The sequence below is a fragment of the Gymnoscopelus braueri genome (genome assembly GCF_963280865.1).
Source record: "Gymnoscopelus braueri genome assembly, chromosome: 11".
In the NCBI taxonomy this organism is placed as follows: Eukaryota; Metazoa; Chordata; class Actinopteri; order Myctophiformes; family Myctophidae; genus Gymnoscopelus; species Gymnoscopelus braueri.
Window position 1 is genome coordinate 29,000,544 of NC_137613.1, and position 25,312 is coordinate 29,025,855.

At 44.2% G+C, this 25,312-nt stretch overlaps 1 protein-coding gene across 2 annotated transcripts in view; it reads left to right on the top strand.

Moving 5' to 3' along the window:
* The first annotated feature begins 9,411 nt into the window (after window positions 1-9,411).
* The window catches only part of jarid2b (jumonji and AT-rich interaction domain containing 2b), a 141,755-nt gene continuing 125,854 nt past the window's right edge, over window positions 9,412-25,312 (top strand). For both annotated transcript variants that reach the window (XR_013934070.1, XM_080442469.1), the window contains exon 1: window positions 9,412-10,068. Coding sequence is in view for 1 of the 2 variants with exons in the window: in XM_080442469.1 (XP_080298595.1) it covers window positions 10,024-10,068 (45 nt within the window). In the remaining variant the exon portion in view is untranslated. The remainder of the gene's footprint in view (window positions 10,069-25,312) is intronic.

A 25,312-nucleotide genomic window follows, 5' to 3' on the forward strand; every position in this document is an offset into this window, starting at 1 on the left:
GTAAAACCACTGCTTGCTAAAGGTAAGGTTTATGACTACATGAGTCATGACTAGTTTTCAGTGATTTTGAATGTCATTTTATTGTGAAGGTTGTGTCGTTGTGCTTGTGTTGATTTACCTCTCCGTCTCTAACGGAGGTATTGATGTGAGGGCTTCTCTGAATAATTAGTTATTGATTAGTAGTGATTTGCCATAATTGCAGTAATGGAGGTGAATCCTACTTTAGCTACATGTAACACACACAACACCACCCTTCACTGTTTATCTTATATCCCCTCCTCCTGTTCCTTAGCGAGCTCTCACTTTCTGTGCACCACTCGTTAATGGCCTCCAAGGCTCTGCTCTCATGCTACCCCCCCCCCCTCCATTCTTCTCTTCTCTCCTGCAAAACCCACTCCTTTCTCTCTCTCGCTCTCCCTTCCTCACTCGCCCCATTCTTCTTCTCTCCTGCAAAAACCCACTCCTTTCTATCTCTCTCTCTCCGCCTTCCTCACTCGCCCCCATTCTTCCTCTTCTCTCCTACAAAACCCCCTCCGTCCTTTCTATCTCTCTCTCTCTCTCTCTCTCTCTCTCTCTCTCTCTCTCTCTCTCTCTCTCTCTCTCTCTCTCTCTCTCTCTCCCTTCCTCACTCACCTCATTCTTCCTCTTCTCTCCTACAAAACCCACTCCATCCTTTCTATCTCTCTCCTTCTCCCTCTCTCTCTCTCTCTCTCTCTCCCTTCCTCACTTGCTCCATTCTTCCTCTTTTCTCTTACAAAACCCACACCTTTCTCTCTCCCTCTTTAACTCACTCGCTCCACTCTTCATCTTCTCTCCTAAAAACCCACTCCTTTCTCTCTCCCTCCCTCCCTCCCTCCCTCCATCCTTCCCTCCCTCCCTCCCTCCCTCCCCACTTGCTCCATTCTCTCTCTCTCTCTCTCTCTCTCTCTCTCTCTCTCTCTCTCTCTCTCTCTCTCTCTCTCTCTCTCTCTCTCTCTCTCTCTCTCTCTCTCTCTCTCTCTCTCTCTCTCTCTCTCTCTCTCAGACCACCCAGACTGCCACCACTGTGTGATCCAGCTGTTCCCCTGCTGTGGCTTGCATTTGTATTACTTTGTTTCTGCATGGCTAAGGTCAGAGCCATCCATCCCTTCCCCCTCCTTCCTCTCCTTCCCTCTCCCCCCCCCCCCCCCCCCCCCTCTCTCTCTCTCTCTCTCTCTCTTTTCGCTCTCTCTCTCTCTCTCTCTGTCACTCTCTTCTGGCTCTCCTCTCCCTCTTCTTGCCCCCAGAGAATCAGAGAAGGATGGCTATTGTGTCTGGTGCAGGTGTCCTCTGCGGGTGAAGGGGAGGGGTTGGGGGTGGTTGGCCACCGTTGGTTGAGGGGGGGGTTTAGGTTATTCAGCCTGAGATCCCCACCTGTGGAAGGTCCCGACCCACATGAGTCAGCCAGTCACTCCTTGGCCGTGGAACTTTTGTGAGCCTGCACAACACACAAGGGAGCTGGCAACTCCACAATGCTGCGTGTTCCTCATGAGTGATTCACGGTTCAGCTAGTCGTCCACACCACCCAGCCTCCAGCCCAGACTGTTTAAAGTGAGAAAGGGGAAGAAGAATGTTGAATGGCAAAGAAGTGAATGGGAACTTGGGCCCGCCGTTGCATGAATGAGCCAATACAGATGGCGAAAACACTGTACAAGACTGAGGGCCACATGGCCAAGTTGTAACATTGAATTTCAAAACGTCCCTCACAAATTGTTTCTCAACCGGCGTCGCAGATACAAGGCTCATGGACATTGTGTCATAAGGCGGCGGCTGATAGAATCGTCCCCATACATGCAATATATGCTGTACAAATAATGCAATACTATTATGTGTAAAGAATCTGATATATTGAAATTGTGAAAAGGATAAATGTTTCAAACATCTAGCATAACATACGTAAATTAGCCTTCATATCTGCCCTACTAGATGTCATATTGATGGCAGGACCAATGATGTTTAGACAGCTAACCTGATTGAAGCGATTGAACACGTGACCAACCAACAACAGCAAGGGATAAACTTTTAGTGTGAGCCACAACCAGATCATTTTCAGGTGTTTGTCAAGACATGTTGAACAGGTTTCACATAGATCTGTAAGATAATAGTCGACAAAATTTAAAAGTGAATGTGTCTTGATGCCTCTTAAAGAGATACATTGATGTTTTGAAAAGGGTTTTGACAAGAGCATTCACATTCGTCCTTGATTATCCCTAAAAGGGTTTGTTAGTATTGGTAGCATTCCTCGTTGAAACAAAAATTAATTACTTTGCACAAGTTTGCGTCCTAAAGCCGTGTTAGGGAATCTGAAGGACAGATCTACAAAATATGTATATTCTGGTGAAGAATGACTCATGAATTTCATGGTATCCCTTTACGTAATCTGTCCACTTGTGAGACTGCTTAAATGTCTGGAAACCTTTAGTGAAGCAGAAGTGTTTGAAACCATAATCTTCAGATCTGTTTTGGTCTACGGCTGCGATTTCGTAAGTACAGTAGACTGTTGCTGGAATCAGGGTTACCAGGTGAGTTTGCAGAGATCTGCCTCATTACTGAAACACAACAACAGCCTCAGGGGCTTAAATAAGGGGAAGTCGTCCCTCGACTCTGATCCTGGAGACAGCTTTTGCATTTTTGCCGCCAGATGGGTCAACTTAGGTCACGGACAACAGGGGGCTGATCGTGAGCCCTCAGGACAACTTCACCCTGAGGCCTCGGGGAGGGGGGGGGGGGGGATATGTATCAACCACAGCCCAGGAAGTATGTTAACAGACATGTTGGGACATGAGGCTGTTCACAAACACAACAACCAAAAGGGATTTCTGTTGTTATCTTTCAACCTGGCTGCATGTTGGTTCCTTACCGCTGTTGTTTTGCTCAGGTTTGTGCGTCCCGGCGTCCCCTGTGCCATCGTTCCAGAGGGGGAGTTCTTACACACTAGGTGACCAATTATCCATAGTAGTAGACTGGGGACCTGCGAGTCCCTTTTGGAAAGCGTGTGCATAATGTGTACGTGTGCACATGTCGGGCGGGCGGGGGAGGGGGAGGTGTCTTAAAATAAATTGCGTTTGCGCTTCTCAACTGGTCCCAGCACAGTGGAGAGCGATGGGGAGGAGAGAGGAGGAGGTTAACCTCACTTTAATGGAGTAGTTACAGGATTCAGATTTCAGCAGAGTAATTTAATGCCACCATGACCCCTTCCACTCCCCTATCACCACTACCACCAAGGCAAAACGCCATTTAAAACATGCTGCCTCCCTCCCTCCCTCCCTCCCTCTCTCTCTGTCTCTCTCTCTCTCCCTTCACTCTGTTTCTCTTTCTCCCCCCTTCTCTTTTCTTCTCTGTCTCTTTCTTTCTCACTGTCATTCTTTGTCTCTGTCTGTCTGTCTGTCTGTCTGTCTGTCTGTCTGTCTGTCTGTCTGTCTGTCTGTCTGTCTGTCTGTCTGTCTGTCTGTCTGTCTGTCTGTCTGTCTGTCTGTCTGTCTGTCTGTCTGTCTGTCTGTCTGTCTGTCTGTCTGTCTGTCTGTCTGTCTGTCTCTCTGTCATGTGGGATCCAATATACTTATATCACTTTGGATTTTTACAGCCAGATAAGATATGAAGATTTTACAACATCCTGACCCGCCCAGCCCCCTGCCTACGCTGTAAAATCCTCAGCGTTCACTTAACCCTGAGTCTGCACAAATGGAACCAAATGGACCACGGATAAACTCAGGACTTTACTGTGTATGCTGTCAGCTTGCCTGTTGCTGTCCATGGTCACGCTCAACAATAAACATCATTTTATGGACTCTCTGGATGATACTGTTAGTATGGAAGAATAAGTGCATGGCTTAGCTTACAATGCTCTGTCTGTAAACAAGAAATACACAGGGGCAAATATATTTAATATATTTGAAATCCTGTTCTCTATGCTTTTTATACCACTAAAATGACAACACAGACAGGGCGGTGATTTGAAGTGATACGAAAGTTCTGTTAGAGGATTTTAGCTTTCAAACAGTCTGGAGAGCGGGGTGACATTCAATTAAACATAAGCTCAGAGCCTGACAGAAACGAGAGCGCTGTGATATGCCAGGATAAGAAGATGATAATGTTCATAAAGCACGAGCAAGATGTGGAAAATAATGAGATGAGAGAAAACTCTGAGGCCCTGATAGAAATAAATGCATAGGACAGACATTTCCACTCATACAGAAACAATGCCGTGCTTCCACAGCGGTCACGGAAGAGGAAGTTATCAATCCACAGGGGCCTCTGTGAAGCATTTGTTTGACATGAATATCAGAATGAGAATGAGAATCATAATCTGCTTATTGGCCAGGTACGTTCACACATACAATGAATTTGACTAAGATGTGTCGGTTATATCCATAACAAGCACCAATGGGTTCTCCCAGCAAAGTAGGAGGCAGTGAACACAGAAGTAGGTCGCTTCGTGACATATCTATACTTTTATATCTATGCATAGTTATAAAGCCAAATCAAAAGGGGGTATCTCATAAAAAGGACACTACAGAGATTGTTAATACAAACACATTAATAAATAATCAACAAACAAAAAGGTGATACAGCTGAATATATTTTGTCTTTTATTTCAATTTGTGTCTGTTCTTGTTGGGAGCAGATGTGTGTACAATAGACCTTTTTTTGGGGGGGGGGGTTCCTTTTGCCTTTTGAAAGGAAAAGCCCTTTGGGTTTACTTCCGGAGCGTGGGATATTTAAACATTCAATCTTTCAACATTAATTTGGGACTCATTGTTTTACTCTGCTCCAAGCTGTCCAGTAAATCAAGTGTCGTCGTCCCCTGTCCCCCTGTCGTCTCCTCGTCCCCCCGCCACCCCCCCCCCCCCACCCCAAATACACACAACTCCACCATCTTTCTCTCTCAGACTCACACTCATGCATGCACGCACGCATGTGTGCGCGCGCACACACACACACACACACACACACACACACACGCACACGCACACGCACACGCACACGCACACACACACACACACACACACACACACACACACACACACACACACACACACACACACTCCAACTCCCCCTCCACTTGGCTATCGGACATCAATCTGGCCTGTACCGTCTGCTCAGCCTCACTGGGCAATTAACCACATTGAGAGCGAAAGCTCTAATCAATCCCTGGCCTCCTCCTTCACTCACACACACACGTGCACAAACACAAACACACACACACACACACACACACACACACACACACACACACACACACACACACACACACACACACACACACACACACACACACACACACACACACTAGTATACATCCCCAGGGTTGACTCTTTGGTCCGCTTTACCAGTCCAGTGCAGCCAAAACAGCCCCCTTGAAACCACACACATGCACATAGTAGTATACACATACACATAACAAGACACATGCATGTACACAGACATACACATAACAAGACACACAGACCAACACTGGCTGGGATATTTTTTTTACAAGTCTGCTCATTGCCAGGCCTCTACACCTGGGATGAAGTCAAGTAGTTATTGAGTCCAGTATTCCCAGCATGCGTCTGAAGCAGAACCTCAGTGTCGCTGTTTTTGTGTGAACCACTGTTCTAAACCACTGTTATAAATCCTGAGACTTTTCTGAAAAACATATTTTGCTATAGTTATAGCTAAAATCTTACTGACACAGATGCTTTCCCGGTCTTAATGGGTTAATACCATTGTCATAATCACGGCTGTTTTCATTTGAAAATAGCCGATCTACAAGCTCACAACGCATCACAATGCGACGTGTTGTGAGCTTGTGGATCGCAATTTTTGGTGCGCGTCTTATGATGAGGAAGTATAAATCAGATTTCAGAGTCACACAGTAATACATGGTACATGTACAGGACAGCTGATTCAAGAACACATAAGGTAAGCCTTGTCCACAATGAGTCCCTTTTCAGTGTTGGCCTCATCATACACACTGATTATAAAATTGTCATAGACGTAATATAACTTGTCACCAAAACAAGCAATGATTCCGTCCATAGGTCAATGGCATAGGCAATGTCACTTTGCTACTAGTGTTGAAGGTTCAAATCTCAGTGTATCTCTATAAAGCATCACACCTTTATTGGCAGAGTTATGGCTTACCAAAATGTATATTTAATTTAATTTATGTATGTGTGTCTGTATAGACAGGCAGACAGATATACATTTTGCGTTGGTCTGTCATATAAAGACATACAACGAGTAGTTAATATGTTGTTGATGTGGAACAAACTGCATTAATGTTACTACCCCTTGGATGTTTTTTTTTTATAACTTTGTTTTTATTGAGGATACTTCAAAAACCCCTTGGATGTTTGAAACAACCTAACTCCTTGAAAGATAAGCAGGACGACCGGTGCGGAAGGGGAGGGGGCACTATCTTATCAGACAGTGGGAAATATTAGATTTAATTCCATTGTTATTTATTTAGGTTCTATTCATCTCTACACTTTGAGGAAATTGTAGTGTGTGTGTGTGTGTGTGTGTGTGTGTGTGTGCGTGCGTGCGTGCGCGTGCGCGCGCGTGCGTGTGTGTGTGATACGAAGGCGTCCCTGTACTGCCTGTCTCATTGATTCATATGGACCTAAATGTCAGCACAAGGAGGGCAGGAGACCCCGCTAAATCCCCCAGAGAGCACAATATGATGGCTGGGTTAAAGGCTGTATATTCACAGCCTGGTGTCAGAATAACCCAATGGTCTTCTTTGCCATCAAAAGTTAATGTCTTCCATACCGTATGCAGAGGCCTAAACCTGTACGTTTTATTACCAAGCTTTAACCATATTAATAAAATTTTACATGTTACATTTAATATTCCAAAATAGCAGATCTACAAGCTAACAACACAGTGACATGTTGTGAGCTTGTAGATTGGCTATTTTCACTATTTGTCATATGATTATGACAAATTATGATTCTCATATTTATAAAATAGATTACCTATATGAACAACAACATTTTGTAATGTGCATACTAAAAAGGTTCATACCTGTGGTGTGCATTTTTATTAACATGTATAGGCATAAAAATAAAATTTGAATTCCATATAAATATAAATGGTTTCCTTTTAAAGTACCATTACCATTATCCACTGGCCTTTATCCATATTATATTATAACCAGTACCTTCCTGATCCGTAAATCCAATGTATTCCATTCATACGAGATGAATCATGATTTAATGGGGGACTACATAAATATCATGTCGTCCACGAGCCTCACTTAGAATTATTGATCTGTCCGCTATTGATTTGGTGTCTTTGTTCATGCATTCATGGGCAAGTTTGGAGCTTTGATCATTGGGAATGTTATGGTAAATCTTCACGAAACACGGATGATGAATCAATAAGCTTTTCCTCGTTACGTGGGTGATAATGAAATCAGAAGGATTTCTCGGATTCTGGCAAACATAGCCAAACTATGTGGAATTCAGGCAGGGACTGAATATGCTTTCAGAGATATCTCTTTCTTTGCTTCAGGAAACACAGCCCTTCACTTAATAGACAGCTCAGAAAGGTATGCAAAACATTTCGCACATGGCTTTAAATTAACAATATAAATATCCATAAGAATGTATTGTTATTTGTCAACCTGTTTTGGCATTTTAAATAAGGGTTTACAATTGAATAATTACAGCTTAATTAACTAATTGATTAACAGAACGTACATAATTCTCAGTAATCTGATACTTATGTAATGTGATCTATATAGTTCTTCCCATTAAAGGTGCAGTATGTGATTTTCTTTTGTTAAAATAAGAGTTAAATAGTTAATTATTTTGATAGTCATCATTGTTATAGAGTGTTTGTTCAGTAACACCCTGTCTCTCCAACTGTTAATAAACAGCAAATAGCCTACATGTTCAGGTGTAGTACCTGTAGTAACTCATACAGGATAAATAAGTGAAATCGGAAGTGAAGACACAAAGAAATTATAAATGTACTCTCCCCTGATTGGATGAAATTGGCAACCCACCTAATCGCCTGCCTGATCACCCACCTGAATGTATTTTCTGTTTTTTTAAAAGATGGAGAGACAGGAAGACTCCTGTTATTGAACAAACACTCTAGCTATAACTCTTTGTTTAAAGTTTTGGTTGCTTACACTGAATTCACACAGTCATCATGACCAGTCAGTCTGCATCAGAGGAAGTTCTGAGACCCATGCCCTGCACTAGGCCTACATGTTGTCATTACACTCAAACCAAGTGGTTCCATCTTTAAGCTTTGAGCTGCAATCTGGGACTTATTTCATTTGACAAAACATTTTAACCAATTTGTATGGTAGCGTAGGCTATATACACTATACAGTATAACTAATACATCTGCAGTGGTTGGAGGAGGTCTCTCATCTACACTTACTTTGAGAAATTTAGACGCAGGTGTTTGGTAGGTTGCCTACTGGTTGACAACACACACACTCACTCACTCACACACACACACACACACACACACACACACACACACACACACACACACACACACACACACACACACACACACACACACACACACACACACACACACACACACACACGCTTTCAGTTTATCAGATGATCAAGGGAGTAGAATCTCTTGAATCTAACAAGAAGTGTTGTAAACCATTTATTTACACATTTGCAGCACTGGTTCGTCATATCATGTCCACAAGATGAAAAGCATATGTATGAGACAGTTGTTGAACGATAGGTTACAAGTGCCACACTTGGTGAAGAACCCTGACCATTAGATTTTGATTTAGACTTAGACTGTCCCAGAGGGAGTTTTCACAGCCAGTTCAACCAAGAAACACACAGGTATAAACACAGCAGCATACAGTATGGAGGAGTAGAGTCAGTAGGCAACACATTGTCTCCATAAATAATAAATTCACACAGTACAGCCCACGAAAAAACATTGTCACAAGTTTGTTCAGTACTGCAATTATGGCAGGGAACAGAACAAAACTTTTTTGTTACCACCGTGCTCTGACTTCTCTGGTGCGATATTCTCTTAGATTAACAACATTTATAAAGGTAATGGGGTCGCACTCAGAGTGGCAAGAGTGAGTTCTCTTTTATTGTTTCGTATATGTCAAAAGAACAAACGTTTCGGCTATCCAGCACACTGATATCCCCCAGGACTTTTTTTGTGTTGTCCTTTTAGCCTTAATGTACCACATGCTGTTTACATTTCTGACTAAAGTATTCAATAAAAAAAAAAAGATTGACTGTCATCTGGGGACCCCGGTCCCGACCCACATGTTGAGAACCACTGGCATAAAGGAGGCTTTAAATGTGCTTTTGAAGTTGCCGCTGAATGGGGCGCGTGGTGATAGGCTGGATGTGTGGAAGAAAGGAGCTGAGCCTCACACAGAACAGCAGTGCCCGCTGGAGAGTTTCTCTCGTCGTCTGCAAGCAAAAAGCTCCAGCCCAAAAAAAAGAAAACAAAAACCCATTTCATTTTGATTTTATTTATTAGCCCTTTTCCGCCGATTCTCCACCTCGGCACAAGATGTAACTATGTTGTTAACGGCCGTGTGGCGTCGGTGATGATTTTTTTTCGCGTAGGCTATTAGAATAATATTCATGTCTTTGGAAAGAGCCGGTGGGGGAGCGAGAGGAGAAGGACAAGAAGAAGAAGAAGCCGAGCTGGTCGTTCTGCGAATGGAAGTTATTGTCGCGAATTGTTTTTTGACTATGTTATGCCTTCGTGAGTTTGGGTTTTGTCCGTCAGCAGTGCTCGTCGTCGCCGAGCCTTAATTAATCATTTCGTGGAGGATTTGTATCCAAATAGTCGCCCTCGCCGGGGGGAAGCGAAGCAGCCGAACGAAGGATTTGTTCTGCAAAGCCTGCGAGCTTTTCCTTCCACGCAGCGGAGCCGGGGATTTAAATCCGTCGTTTGGCGTGTTGGTGTGTGTTGGAAGCTCCGGGAGACGCGAGGAGAGTCAAAGAAAGACATTCATGTGGCCATTCTCTTTATAGCGATAACATTTTGGATTGCACAATGAGCAAAGAAAGACCTAAGAGGAATATCATTCAAAAGAAATATGTAAGTAACCAACGCATATGCCGTCGTCTTTTCAAGTTTGCCTTTCGTCTTGTTTTGATGAAAATGCATAAACTTTCATCCTGGACTGTGAAGGTTATGATTACGCAGCTGTATCCTATTTGGGTCAAATAGCCTTTTAAAGACGCCAGGGTCCCCCCCCCCCTCTCCACGTGTTAACAATTACATGACTATTCTATTTATTTCAACGGACATTCAGTATACATATTCATACGTTTCTTCGACATATGGGGGATAATTTCGAGCTACTAAGAGCAGCATTAGGGTTCTTGGTGGAAGGTAGAATAGTCTTTATGCGTGATGATGATGATGATGGGATGGAGATGGACATTTTTACGCTGCTGTTAAGAGAAAGGGGGATATGTGGAAATTAAAGGAGTTTACGTGATTGTTTTCAGAATGGCTTTGTTTGCTCCCCTACAGCCTCTCTATTCAGACTAGAGCCGTGAAGAAGAGCCTGTCGGCCATGGCTCAGCACAGCAGCTATTCCGGGTTCCATTTATTATCACCCCATGCTGGGCATTCATTCTGCTGAGCTTTAAACTGTGTCATTTACCAAAAGGAAACCCCTTTATTGTGGAAGCTCATTGTGGTGGCTTCGTAGTTGATGTTTCAGAGTGTGTTCTTTTGGGTGGAACGTATCTGGTTGTAGTAGAGGCTCCGAGGAGGACCGACATGATTTCGTTGGACTGCTGTGTGGCTCTTTAATTCTCTCCATAATGCACAGTTTATACTCCGCCGTACGACGGCCAGTGTTGCCATGTCGGCTTATTATAAGCGACTTTGGGCTTCACTTTCTGTAAAGTTGCTTGTAAACATTGGTGGTTGCGGGTTTTTTGGGGGCTTGTTTCGAAAGTGTACTTGCTTATTTAGTCATTATTATATAAACTAGTGGTTCTCAAATATTTTCAATCATGTTTTGTGCCAGGGAGCATTTGTGTTGTTAAAGAATGTTTAAAAAATATTCCAAATTTTATTGCAAGAGTTTTTGAAAATAGCAGATCTACAAGCTCAAAACGCATCTCACGTGGCCTAGTTACTACTTTTGGGCTTGTTTTCCTAGACCTGGTTGCTTATTTATCTCACAAAACATGGCAACACTGACGACGGCGTTGCTTGCCCGAAAAAATAACGGATGTGAAAGCTAGCGCCGCGACCGCGACGCGTTGTCATGCTTGAAGATCGGCTCTTTTCGACAAGCAACCCCGTCGTACGACGAGGTATACATCGGGATTGAAGAGTGTGACCTCTGTGAACGGAATGGAAGATATTATGCAGTAGACGAGAGACTGGGCACTGCTGAGGCATTATTCTTCCATTCTTTTGCAATGCACACGGGGTTGTCTCTCTGTTTAATGCACATTAAATGGTGTGTTATAGGTCCAGTTTGATCGGCCACCCGGTTGTTTTGAGTGATCTCCCGTTTTTAAGGAGCCTGTCTTGTGTTTTTTCAGTCGCATTGCAGAGGCTCACGAATGTGTGTGAAGCCATACCAAGAACAAGCAACCATTTTCCTTCCTGCAAGAAGTTAACTGTAAACGCCGCTGAATTTTAGGAAATAATCGCTAAATAATAAATAGTTATACATTGTGGTTAGTTTGGGTTGTGTCTTATTAGTTATGTTCGCCCACTAGTCTCTCTCTCTCTGCACAGATGCAACAAAGATCTAATCTTGTAAAGTGTGTGCTCAGCATATCGTGCGGCCAAGTTTACCATGTATCGTTTTCACCTCCAACAAGCCCATGAGCGTGTTATGTCCCCTGGGCTGAAGTTTAGCGCGTCTGCTCGTGTTTTAATGCATTGTTGCAATGAATTATCGTCATTGACACATTTTTGCCTTAACAGTTACACTTTAGTTGCCCCCCAACAAAAATAAATGAAATAAAGATGAAAAGCCCCACTCATACTCGAGCAATTGGAATCCTCTGAAAAGTCTTTGCTTGTTGTCCCCAGTCCCGCGGTATATTTGGATTACAGAATGATTAAATAATATATATATATATATATATATATACTTCCCTTGAACATTTTGCTGAAGACACGAGCCTGAGCAACAGGTTTAAGAATACATAAACAATTAATGATAATCAAGCACGCGTGATGTCATGTGACAAAGGGGTTTGTTTTCATGCATTCCAAAAAACATTTCCCCCCTTTTGGCTTCCTTCAATTCCAGCAGCTTAGTTTTCCCTTTTTTTCCTATTTTGTGAGCAGGGACTATTTGGCTATCAAATTCACGTTTAAACGATTATGGTCTACTCCACTGTGAGTATCATTGCTACAGTAGCAATGATGGATCCACTGAAAAGTATAAATGTCTTCTCTGTTTTTTTCTTCTCTTTAAAATGTTCAGGCATTTAAACTACCCACGTGGGTTCATTCACAGCTGCTGCATGGTGCTTTTTTTCTCTTTTTTTCTCTTTTTGCAGTTTCAGCGAAAGTAGGCTACATGAACCAAAAACATAGTCTGGTGAACAGACTCGACATTTAAATGCCGGAATTGCCATTTACTGTAGTGTTTTACTGTTTAATTACTGTGGCCTACGTTTGATTTGCCACTGGTCATAAATGTTAACTCATGCCATGGTTCTCTGCACACTAACCACCCTTTAGAAGTCTTACAGATGAAGATGACCCTGTTAAAGACTTTATGTAGGTCAGACCACCTCTTCCTCCACCATGTTTGGTCAATCTCATATTCTTGTTTAATGACCCAAAAAAAATCCACATTTTTAGATTGTCAGCTGATTTGCGACTGTCTATGCATTGAGGAAGCAGGATGTGCCATGGCAGTAATGAGTAACTGAAACAAAAAGTCCCAGCTTAAACAGAGCCTGGCTGAGAGGTCCAACAATGTCTCTCTAAAACTGGACAAGCCTTTTTTTATAAGGTCTATTCATAACTTGGGGTTATAATTAGCACTGGAGCCAAAACGTTCAGGGTTGGGAATGATGCGCCTTTGTGCACGTTCGTGAAGTGGGCGTGCATGTTTTTTTTCTTTCTTCCACCCGTACGTGCGTGCACGTGCCTCACATCTGCCACGTTTTTTCAGCAGCTGAGGTTGTTATTGAGTCTGGCTCAGACCAAACTAGGCTCGGTGCGTATAACACCCTGGACGAGTCAGATCCCCAAGGCCCCCCACCCTGCCGCCCACCAAGCTTTGAGATGGGACGCCCCCCCCCCTTCCAAAAAAATGACCCCCACTCACCTCCTCTTATACCAACACACCCCCAACCCTAATTAGCGTAAGACAATTATACATGCTTGGCTTAACCATTCCCTTGAAACACGAGTACGGTTTGTTACTCTTCCTTCAACAAACATAATGTCATTGAGTGTTTTTAAAATTCATCAGTCATGAACAGAAATGAAAGTGTGTATGTGTGGGGTCCTTAATAAAAGCAAACATGGGTGGGTGGGTGTGTGTGTAATGTGGGGGGGAGGGTCCTTAATAAAAGTAAACAACGCCATGCAATTACCCCTTTCCTCTGTGATTGACAGAAGCCAACATGAAGGGACTGGGAGTGAAAGTGGTCTTAACCTGCTGTTTCAGGTTTTTGTTGTGTTCTCTCTGAGGATACTTAATCATCAATGCCTTTTGTTGGCAAGTTGATTAGTGATAGTGGTGAGCAAGAGTTGTTGCTGAACTGTTTCTAAACCATGTTCTAGTTAGATTTTTGTCTTAATTCATGAAGGGGGGGTTATTGAGTGAGGTATGAAGCGCTAATGTGCGGCAGCGTTGTTCTGATTAACAGAACATGACAGTGTGTGCGTGCGTGCCGTGGAAGAGTAGCAGGAGAGCATGGCAGAGAGCTGCACCATGCAGCCAGGGTCCATTTTGTGCCGAGTCTGCTTTTCCTGCCGGCCCCAGCTGGGGCTGTAGGCCTCTGATTCAAAGGCAGTGCCTGTGAGTGTGTGTGTTTGTGTGCATGGGGTGTGTGTGTGGGACAAGCACAGCTGCTACTGGGGTCTTTACAAATGTAAAGAGGCTGTCAGTGTTTGTTTCATCAGGCACACAACTGATGAGGGCCAAATTTGAACCTCCACTGTGGTGTGTGTGTGTGTGTGTGTGTGTGTGTGTGTTTGTTGAGGGTGCACTAGAAGAAGTGGAAATAAAAATAGAGCGTGGGGCACACACTCTCTTCCTCTTTTCTCTCCCTCACTTCTCTCTCTCCCTCTCTTGCTCGCTCTCTCTTTCTCTCTATCCTATCATCGCTTTCCAGTTCTGGGGCTGTCCAATTGACCTGTGGGCCCCATGTCGGCCCATGAAGAGAGCCTCAATGCGCTTCATTTAACCTTATGTTTCAATGCAAATTCCTCTTTCACTGGCGCCCTTCTCTTCATGTGCACAACATGGCAGGGTTCACTGTCGCGAACCTCACAGTCACTGCAGTTACCAGGGCAACCTGGAGTGTAAGTGTATTGTGGCTCTGGCATCAACAGTGTGTCTTTTAACTTTTTTTTTTAACAACCTGTTTTATTTAAGTGTGATGTGCAGTGAGCAGGAAAGATGAGAGAATCGACTGGAGCCACTAGAATGTCTATGTAGCGTTTAAAAGGCCCTATCGAATGTTCCACACGGTTCAGAGCCCCTGTCGTTTTGTGTCCCTAGTGCCAAGAATTGTTCTCTGGGCAACTGTTCCCTGAAAAAAGTCCCCATACGGGGGTTGTAAGGCCAGGGCACAGGGGTGAAACCACGCGGTTGAACTCAAGCCAACGTGTGGCACAGTGATAGCACCACTGAAACACGGCCAACAGCAAATACAACTTCTCAAGTTGCTCTCTACCTCTGTTCCGCTCCGCTGAGTGTCTTCGTTTCAGAAGACGAGATGGTTCAAGTCAGGGCCACATTCATGACCATGTCGAAGCGTAGAACACTCCAGAGGCGCTTCGAACACGCCAGGGGCCATGTACTGCTGCATACGCCAACAGTATGCAGCACATGCATAAATCTTTGGGTAAGATTATCCGATAGAAACGCACAATACCCCTCTAGACATTGATGGAAATGCATTCTGCATTCCATTGTAGAATTCTGCAACGGTATATATTTTCCCACATCTCAGTGAACCCCCAACCCCCCGGTTGTAAACATGTGTACTCCTACTGGACGAGGATCTAGACTAGAGACTGTATATCCTACTCAAAAGTATTTTGAGGAAGCAGTTCTTCCCACGCCGCAGCCCCACATCTCCACCGACGGCCCCTGTCTACTCTCACAGGGCCCAGCCGCTACAAAACTCTCTGGGAAACGAAGCAGACGAGGCCAACCTCCATTTTAAATCTTAGTTAATCTTATTTAGTTTTCGGTGAAGTGAGGTTCTTTAAATGAGGTCTACGTTGACGGGGCTTTACTGCTTCATTACAGGCCCACTCTAAACTGACGCCTTCAATTTGCTAAGGCCGGTACCGCGGCCAAACACATCTCCGCTTGGCTCTTGTCCTCCAATACACTCTACAAACACTTCACACTCCCTCTCCTCAGCTCACTCCTGTTTATCGCAGAGTTATGTCACACACAACATACACACACAAATAAAAGCACATGCACCAATACGTGTTATCTAATGTGACCGTTTATTATCAGCTGTTGGCATCGAACACAAACTCTTCTGCGTGGGCAGAAGGTGCGACGCACACACACACACACACACACACACAGTCAAAGGTCCATACCTGTACACCCGCAGTCAGAAGGGGAGTTAAACCGGTTTGGATGGCCAACCTAGCAAGGTGACTTGCAGATACTTTATGTACGTGTCGGTTAACCGTAACGCACATGATGACATGAACCTGGGTGTGACTGTCATTGGTGTATGTAAAACATCATATAAACATAGCTGTGTGTAGGTGTGTTTTACTGCATAATTTTGCAAGACTTAGATGTGTATGTGTGTGTGTACGACGTGCGTGCGTGTGAACACACCATGTCTCCATTTTGTGCAGTGATTTATGTCCTCCTGCTCCTGTGGGTTTGGACGGAGATGGGGGAGTGAGACAGCTGGTCAGGCCCTGAGAGTCTCTGATGTGTGTGGTTGTGTGCGTGATCATGCGGGTGAGCACGTATGCTTGCTCTCTGTGTGTGTGGCGCGTGTGCGTGGCTTATCCGTTCAGTATCCCTATGAAGCTGAATCAACGGTTTAGCTTTGTCTTTGCAGGCTTTACATGAGACCACGGAGGACACAGTGCTAGGAGAATGTCAAAGGAGGCTTTTAAAGGCAATGTCTCAAGAATGTAATTTATATATTTTATGCCATGGGTTCTCATTGAGGACTTGGAAGTGCCGTGGCTTTCAAAACTGAGTGCAGGCCTGAACTGTCCTCTAAGCAATATGAAATTCAGAATGGAGGTTTTAAATTAATCTATTACTGGTTTCCTCTCACGATTAATCAATTAATGGCTGGTCTGATGAACAAAATGTTAGTTTTGATTAGTCAACATTTATCACACAAGAATTTCTGTATTTGAGGACGGCTGTAATATGTACCCTCCTTTGACTGATCTCACCTCACAATCTCTCTCTCTCTCAGCTACATGAGTTTAATAAACACTCTTTATATTTTCATCCTGCGGTCAATCCCATCTGATCCTCTATTGTGACACAGTCGTCTTTACATGGCCAGAGAATTAAGCCCCGAGGGATGAAGCAACAGCGCAGGGCTTCAGTCAGTATTGATCTACCATTACTCCGTCTCCTACTGCCCGTAATACCAGAGTTTCACTGTGAAACATATGCCGGTAAAGACCGTGTAGGCAGCAATATGGAACATCTCAACCATGTTGCTGAGACAGGGAAATGGTGAACTTGTTTGTAGATATTACTGAACAAAACAAACCGCCTTGATGTTTACATGTCACAGCCCTCTTTGAAAATATTTGGTCATACACACATTGTTGATGGATTGATGACTTGAGTACTGGAATCGGTGTACACTCATAACAGTATTTGTTAAGTGTTACAGGCGTTTTGGGCTGCCACCCAATGCAGTAATCTATGAATCATTCTTTTTATGATGGAGCATTCTGCTACGTCCTGCCAGTGAGCCCTCGGCCGCTCTCTTTAGGTCAATTTTGGCAGTGTGCTGACTTGGCCGACGGGTCGCACTCATTTAATCTCTCGCGAGGGTGTTTTTCAGCGCTGAAGTTTTCCTTTTTTATATCCGACTATCATTATCCCCCTTTTTATGGCGGTCATTTTTGTCTCTTCAACATGCATGGCTAGTTACGAAACGGTGGCCTCCCTCCTGTTAAAGAGCTCCTGAATGCAGACCTTCTCAGCATGCGATTGGCCCCTTTTGCGATGGAAGCCCTAATTCAGGATGGCAGATGCCCCCTCCTTCCCTGGAGGAGTAATGAACCAGTTGAGCAAAGTGGCTAAACAACCACTGTTTGCTGTTCATTGTCCAGTCCCACTGGATGAGCTTGTCTTTGCCCAATCCTTTTAGAGAAATGTTAATTAATGTGATGTTTGGACCAGGGCAATGTCTCTTAAGTAGGGTTGCGACTTATAAACATTTAAACGTGTCAAAAATAGTAAACGTTTAGAAAAATCTCTAGCCATGTATACAAAGGGGGGAAACATTTACGAGCTGTATTGTGAATGCAGCGATACAAATGTGTATAGAATAGCTCCACTTTTTTTTTGCCTTTTTAAAATGTATTTTCATGTATTCTGGTGCATTTTAACAGGGAGTTTGATTGCCCCAAAATGAGGAGTGTTGCCAGGTATGGTGTCTGCCTTTAGATCACGATCACGCAAATTCAAGCCTCCCCCAAATGTGTTTGAAGGATTGGATGAGAGCACGTCCTAAAAGTGGAAATGCGTGTGTGCGTTGTGGGGTGGGAGGTGGACTGCTGTGTTGCCGGATGTTGTGCTTCCTGCGTCAGCTTGCATGCGAGGAAACGGGAGAGGCAGACCGGCGGGGCAAGGGGAGGATTGAATGAGGCAGAATAATTTGGTTTATTTGATTCGCAGGTCAATATATACACGTTGACTTTGCGTTCGTAGAACACCCCCACCGACCAACAGCCAGGAGAAACGTATTACTTCCCTCTGCGGCCCTGTCGTGTCTTGTAATAGAATACTGAGTGGATTCCTCCCCCCTCTCTTTCTCTCCCTCCCTCCCTCTCACCTCTTTCACTCTATGCCATTACTCAGCGCAACAGAGAGGGAGGAAACTGAGGTATTTTCTCTATGCTTAGCTGAGAATTCTCTCCTCGAGGAGGGGCAGGAATTTATCTGAAGCTTTCATCGCTCCCTTTGAATTTAGTTTATGTGTGTGTATGTTAATAATTTGCTGGATGAAAATAATTATGTTCGCAGCATTTTTCTCTCTGCTCATCCTCTGTTTCTCTGCCCCTCTCTCCTTTGCTGGGTTCCTGCGTTCTTCCACCCGGCCTCCACTGTTCCGTTTTGTTTTGCTTTCGCCGGCCAAAGGAAACTTTGGAAGCCTCTCCGGTTTGATCACATACAGCTGTGTGACTCCCCCTCTCACACACACATGCACACGCAGGTATTCCAGCCTGTCATGGTGCTAGCCAACATTAGCTACGTTTGACGAGCTGTTGATTGTCGTCATAGTACATTCTTTGTCAGCATAAAGAGAATGATTCACACTTGAAAAGCTGTTCTGTATGAATTAACACAACTCAGGGTTGGGGTATATTGATTTTTCGTACTTTATTGATCTTTCTTTTCTGCCTTTTTTTTTTTACAAAGGCAATATAGCTGCTTTTATGTTTTCCATAGAGAGAAGCTTGGGGATTGTCAAAGGTATTGCTCTCCCTGTTTTCAACCTCGTATTTTTACTGCCTTCCTGCCTGCTTGTTTTGCTCCAGGCCTCACAGCAGGGGGGTAGAGTGTATGGTACACCCAGGGAAGAGAGAGCCAGAGTCTGGCCTGTGTGTCTGTCCAGCCTCCCCTGGCCCTGGATCAAACGTTGCAATGCCTGCGGGGGAAAAAGGCTAACCCTGGTAATCACAACCTGTGATCGTCAAGAAGCAAAAACCTTACGACAAGACGAACAATTCAAACAATGCATTCAATCTAGGGTGGAATTTTCAAAAACATGAATTTAATAGCCTCGCCTAAGTTCTTGAGCAGCAAAGCACAAAGACAGGTTGACGTAAGGCCTAGCTTGTTTCCTTTCCTTTTTTTATGCTGTTTTTATAATAAAGAATGTCACGTGGAAAGGAAATGAGGTAATGTGCGGTCGACTCAGGGCCATGCGGCGATACATGCGTGCGCGCTACTTCTCAGAACTCTTTGCCAGATTTGAAGAAATTGGTAATCCAGGTGCTAGTTAGCGCAAAAACACAAATATAAACAAACAAACTGTTGCATGTGCTGTGTGTAAATACTGTATAATCTGTAAGTCACCCAACAGCAGGCTACCATGGTGACTACAAAATGTGCCCCCCTCCACCCCCTTTCCTTTTAATTCTCCATGTATGTCAGATGGAGCCCCCCCCCCCCCACTGTTTCTATAGCAACAGGCACAGTGGCTATCTCTTCCTCTTAGCTTCAGAGCTGGCACTTTAGGGTGTGAAAAACTGATGTAAAAGTTAGATTCTCCAGTGAGCATCTGGTCAGACTTTGTCTTTAGTGAAGCTGTTAGATGCATCTTGCATCCAGATAAGAAATCGAGTGTGTGTGTGTTTCTGCAAATTAACAACCTGTACTCTATGTATACTTTATTTTTTTGTATATTGAAACGCAGATAACCAGAAACATTTTACTTCACTTACTAAATGTCAGTTTACCTCCACCCCCCACATACCACTAGTGAATTGCAAAAGCCTGAATTAATACAAACCGCATCTAATTTATGAATTTGGCATGTTTACAGACGAACTTACTGGGTGGTCATGTTTTACCATTACTGACAGACGTTCCTAAATTAAACAAACTGTTACCACCACCATTGCAGCTCTGCTGGAGTCGAGCATGGCAGTCGGTATTGCTCATCCTGTTCATTCACTTCAGACGGTTATTTTCACTTCTTGTCTGGTGGGCTGATTTGTCACACATGCACACAGTCAGAAAGGTATGAAACTGTAAATATAATAGTAGCATACAACTTAATTGACGTGAAAATTAAACGGGATAATTTTTTTTGCACAGCGTGATTTGATTACTTGCAGCTGTCGGGGGTGGTGTGGAAAGGATATGGTGTCACTTTTGACAGCCAATGGCGATGTCTTGGTCGAGGGTTTTGTCATCGGTATGAATCTACACTTCATTAAAGTGTCTCGCAGCTTTGTGTGACACACAGCCAGAGGTGTGTGACTGCCTCTACCATGTTACCTGGCATCCCACAGTGAACCAGATGAGATGACATTAACTTGTTCACAACCCGAAGTGTACGATATTCCGAAGCCAACAGTATGCAAATCAACAGGGAAGACGTGTGGCTTGTGAGAGGTGCCTGAGCAAGACGGCGATGGCCTTGTGCATCTACAGGCCAAGTTGGCAGGCAGTGGTAGAAGGTTTTCACCTATTTCAAAATTGCACATGGTACTTGACAATTACGTGCGCATTAGGGTAGCAAATGTTATTGGGCTAACTAGCTAGTAGCTACATCATATAAACAGACTGGCTGCAAGCGGGCACACACCACTTCCCCACATAATTTGCATATATGGTTAGCTTCAGAATAGCATACATGCTACAACTCGACGCGAGACTCTTCAGGTTCCCCTTGCTAATGAGCAAACCAACTCACTAGAATCACCCAGAGAAAAGGAAGAGAAAGAAATATCTAGATGAGTTGGCCCATGGATAAATGGATAGCCAAAAAACACCTAATGTATCCAACTAGACCTGCTCGACTGATATGCACGACCCACTTATTCCTCCTCATCCCAGTCTGTGTGTAAGCGTTCATTTCCCACACCTGGCTCTACTGTACCTGCTGCTGTGTTCTTGAGGCAGCAGACCTAAAGTTCATTTATTTTACCTCCCATTCAGGCTCCCTTTGAGCTCAATTACCAGCAGTAGAGAGCTGTCTGCGGCGCTGCTCTGCCCTTTTCTTCGTCCTCCTCTGTCTTTCTCTGGTTCTGCGGAGGGCTCCTTCCTTCCCTTCCCCAGATACACGGGCGCCATCTAATCGGCCCTCATGCATCACCTTCATTCTTCATTCCCGCTCCACCAGTGCCATCATTCACCTCTTCCCCTGCTGTCTTCTGCTTCCCCTCTGTCTCCCCTGGTCTCTCTCTCTCTCTCTCTCTCTCGTTCTCTCGTTCTCTTTCTCTCATTCTCTTTCCTGGTTTATTTCCCCCCCCCCCCCCTTGGCTAATACACCTTTTTGTATTATTCGGACTCACACTTCCTCACAGTTGCCCCTCTCTCACTCCCTCTCTCTATCTCTCTATCTCTTTTTCTGTGTCTCGGTGCCCCCTCTCCAGGCCCCATAGGCCTTGCAGGCTTTGCCTTTGTGAGCGAGAGGGAGTGAGTGGGGCGGGGTGCAGTGCATGGGATTTGTCCCAAGCTGTGAGGTGAAAATCATTTCTTAATTGCCTCTTTTTTTGCCCCAGCAGCCGTGCCAGGAAATGGACTCCCATGTCCGAGCTACAAGTCCCCCCAGCAGACCCCCGTTCCCCTCCCTAAAGCCCCGGCTTTGTTTCATAATGTTCTCTTGCTGGAGTTTAATCTGCAATCGTACAGCGTCAGTCTCTCTCTCGCGCGCTCGCGCACACACACAGGGTTTTAAACAGTGACTGTGTGGAATATAACGGCATATACTGCGGAAATAGGCTAGCACACTGGCATCTACGTAGCACACTGGCATCTAGGCGAGTTGCAAAGAGCCATTATGTTAGGAAAAAAACATGGAGCCTAACCGTTTCACAAACTCCTTGATTTCGAAGTTTCTTACATTACTTAATCAGACGGTACCCTGGACATAGATTTTAACCCCGGCCATTGTTTGTGATCATGTGGTCAGTGCATACTCTGTTGTATGGCTTTGTCCTGTGCCGAAAATAACAGATTTATAAGCTCACGTCATGTGAGGGACACTGCTATGACTATTAACTGGCTGTCGGGGCACACAATGTGTTATCTGGTGTGAGACTATATGAGAAAGGAGGTTGTTTTCTCTCCACATTTTGTGAATCTGCTGTTTGTGCTTTTGACAGAACTGGGTGTTGTCGGTCTGTGTTTCATGGATGATCCTCAGCTCTCCCCCTCTCCCACCATGGTTGTCTGCTTCAGTCATCTCTCTCTAGTCCAGGTCTCCCCCAATTTACACCGGTAAAGAAAAATGATAATGCCTCACATCTGTCCTCCAACAAAATCAAAGGGATGTTTGCTGTTATCGTGTGGAATCTGGCTTTGAATTAGGCTTTTTCCCCTGATAATTATGTCTCTTCTGATGGAGGTCTCGTGAAAGCTAGGTGAGGGAAACTAGCCTACATATAAGCTATTTTTTAAATTGCTGCAAATGGGAGTGTGTGTGTGTGTGTGTGTGTGTGTCTGTCTCGCTGTCTGTAAAATGTTCTGTCTTGTATCTGTGGTCAGGCCTCATCCCTGCCTTTCCTGTCAACTGTCAGTGGAGGGCTGTGGTGGCTTCCATTAACCACCACCAGTAACTGGTAATCTTATCTTCCTGACAATCTGCATTAGCCTCAGCCTGCAGCCGCTTAACCCTTACTATGCCGCAGTGCAGCTCTCACGACTACTTCTTTCTTTTAGCCACTTTACTATGCCATTATAGGCAAAGAAAAAGAAAGTTGTAAATGGCGAAGATCTACAAGTAGTAGATCGGCTAGGTTTGCTGTTCGTCGTACGATGAAGTATATAGCACATAGGTGGTTAACTCTCTAATCTCTATTGTCCCTATGAATGCAAGACGTGATGTGCTTGCAGCCCCATATAAAAGGCACAATGTGTCTCCCTCCCTCCCTGTCTTTCTCTCTCCTACCCTCCATTAATTTCTCTTGGCCACAATATCCTGCCGAGGCTCCAGTAGTTTTCTGCGAGCCACAGCATTGTTGTTGAACCATAATCATTTAGTCTGCCTCCTGTGGTTCTGGCAAGCTCTCCTGAAACCATCCACTGCTCATTTTAATGGGGGCGAATCTGTCTGCTGCCTCACCTCTTTGCTCCGTTTCCAGTGTAGATAGATATCACCTCAGCAAAATGATGGTGATGGCGTTAATGTCCATTTTGACATGCATCAGAGGACACGCAGGGCTAAAATACTGCATTATGACTGTGATGTCAGTTGACTTGATATATGTTGCTTTTCTTTTTTATCTTAAGTGCCCACTTGGGCATGCGTGGCAAGCATTTTGTTTTTTGGTTGTTATTGTTAAAACATAGGCTGGGGAAGTTTCAAATGTCAATTGAATTAACAGAGATTTGATGCGAGTTGTCTCCAGTCTAGAACAGAAAAAAGAAAAGAATAACGTGTTCTCCCCTGTGTCTGTTGGCTCACCATTACTGGGAAATGCCAATGAGGCCAAGGTGATGGAGGCGTTTGTACTCGGGTCAAAGTCGTTGACCCTCAAACGCAGCTTACAGGACTAGACAAAGCGGTTTAGCTTCACAACACACCTCCATGAATGAAGTGAGTTGCCATGTGCATCATAATCAGGGCCCCCTCAAACACAGCATCTTGTTTTCCTTACGATGAAGGCACGCGCTCACACACGCACATGCCAATGCCAACAGCCAGGCTTCTGAGAGTAGTGTGGAAGCTTGCTTATGGATCTGTCATTAACACAAATAAGGGAAGCGTATGCAACTCAAGTATGTAACACTTAATAATGAACAGCAGAAAGCTGTTGTGCATTATTAGCTGTAGCATACTAATTTGCGAGTGCTGATGAATTAATTAGCAATTCTTCTGCCACTAACACAGCCAGTGTCCTTGTCCTATCCTCCTCAAAAACAAGACGAGACGACTGTCAATTTTCAATTTCTTCCTTCAACACTGCCATTGACTATTCTTATCACTTGCATTGCAGTATGAAAAACTATAAATTGGGATCTAGTATGTTAGCTGTTCAACCTCAACAGTATTACTTTAACTCCACTCTCAGAATATAATATAATAGTCCTAGCACTATTGACATCCATCTCCTATTCCATCATCCGCAGCTTTCAGCTACAAAAACCTTCTAAATCTGTCTTCGCTGCAGAGCTCTCAATGCTAGTCTGGTTTAATGTATTTTCACCTCACTAAGCTCCACGTAAACAATCCATTCTGTTGGAGCTCCAGAGGAGAAAAATGGTCCATGCCTATTGCCATGTGTCTGGTGCTCAGCAGCCTATTAATGCCCTAAACAAGGCTGTTGAAGTATGAATTACCTGTCACATAGACTGATTTAAGAAAGTGTCGGTCACCGGCAGAACCAGTTCTGTGTGTTAAGACTGATGGTTGATTGATCAGCTGACGGATCAGCGATCAAGACAAGTCCACCACGGCCGCTTGTTTTCATTCTCGATAACTCAGAATTTCTTTTTGTGTGTTTTTCTAAATCAGAGGGAAGAAGTTGGGTAAAACTATACACGCTAATTTCTCCCCCCATCCATTTGTCCCTTGTTTTCCTCTTTCTATTCTTCTGTCACATTGTCGTTCTTTCTTTAGATGGTGTGTTATCTCTGTCAGGCCTGAAAGAGCAGCGGGGCTCACGAGACCCTCTGACAATGGACATGTATGTTCTCCTCTCACTAGGCCTCCCGGGACGTGCGTGCGTGTGCGTGCGTGTGCGTGTGTGTGTGTGTGTGTCACATTTATCTGTTAGCTGCAGGTGTTAAGAAGACCATAGCATTCATGACCAACTGACCATGAATCCCTAACATGTTTGTCTGTCTGACTCACTCACTCACTCACAGACACACTCTCTCTCCTCCATGGTAATGTGATGCTGCTGTGATTCAGCCAGGTGTCTCAAATTAAATACATCAGCAGGTATCTGGAAAACACCTGAATCTCCTTTCCTTCATCTGTCTGAAAGGAAGTAACGTCTTTTGTAATTATAGTGATCTTACCTGCTGTGCTTCTCCAGATGGCTTTAGCATATTTGACAGCAGAAAGTTGGCGGTTCCCCCAAACTTAAATATTGAAATATGCTCCCAACCATTAGACTTGGGTAGTATGTTTAATGCTCTCAGACAAGTATATTTTAATCATTTCAGTGCCACGTCACATGTGCGTGTGGAGCTGACAAGAACTGTATCCGCTTTCAATATGCTCCCATGAGTTGGTGTCCCCTTTGG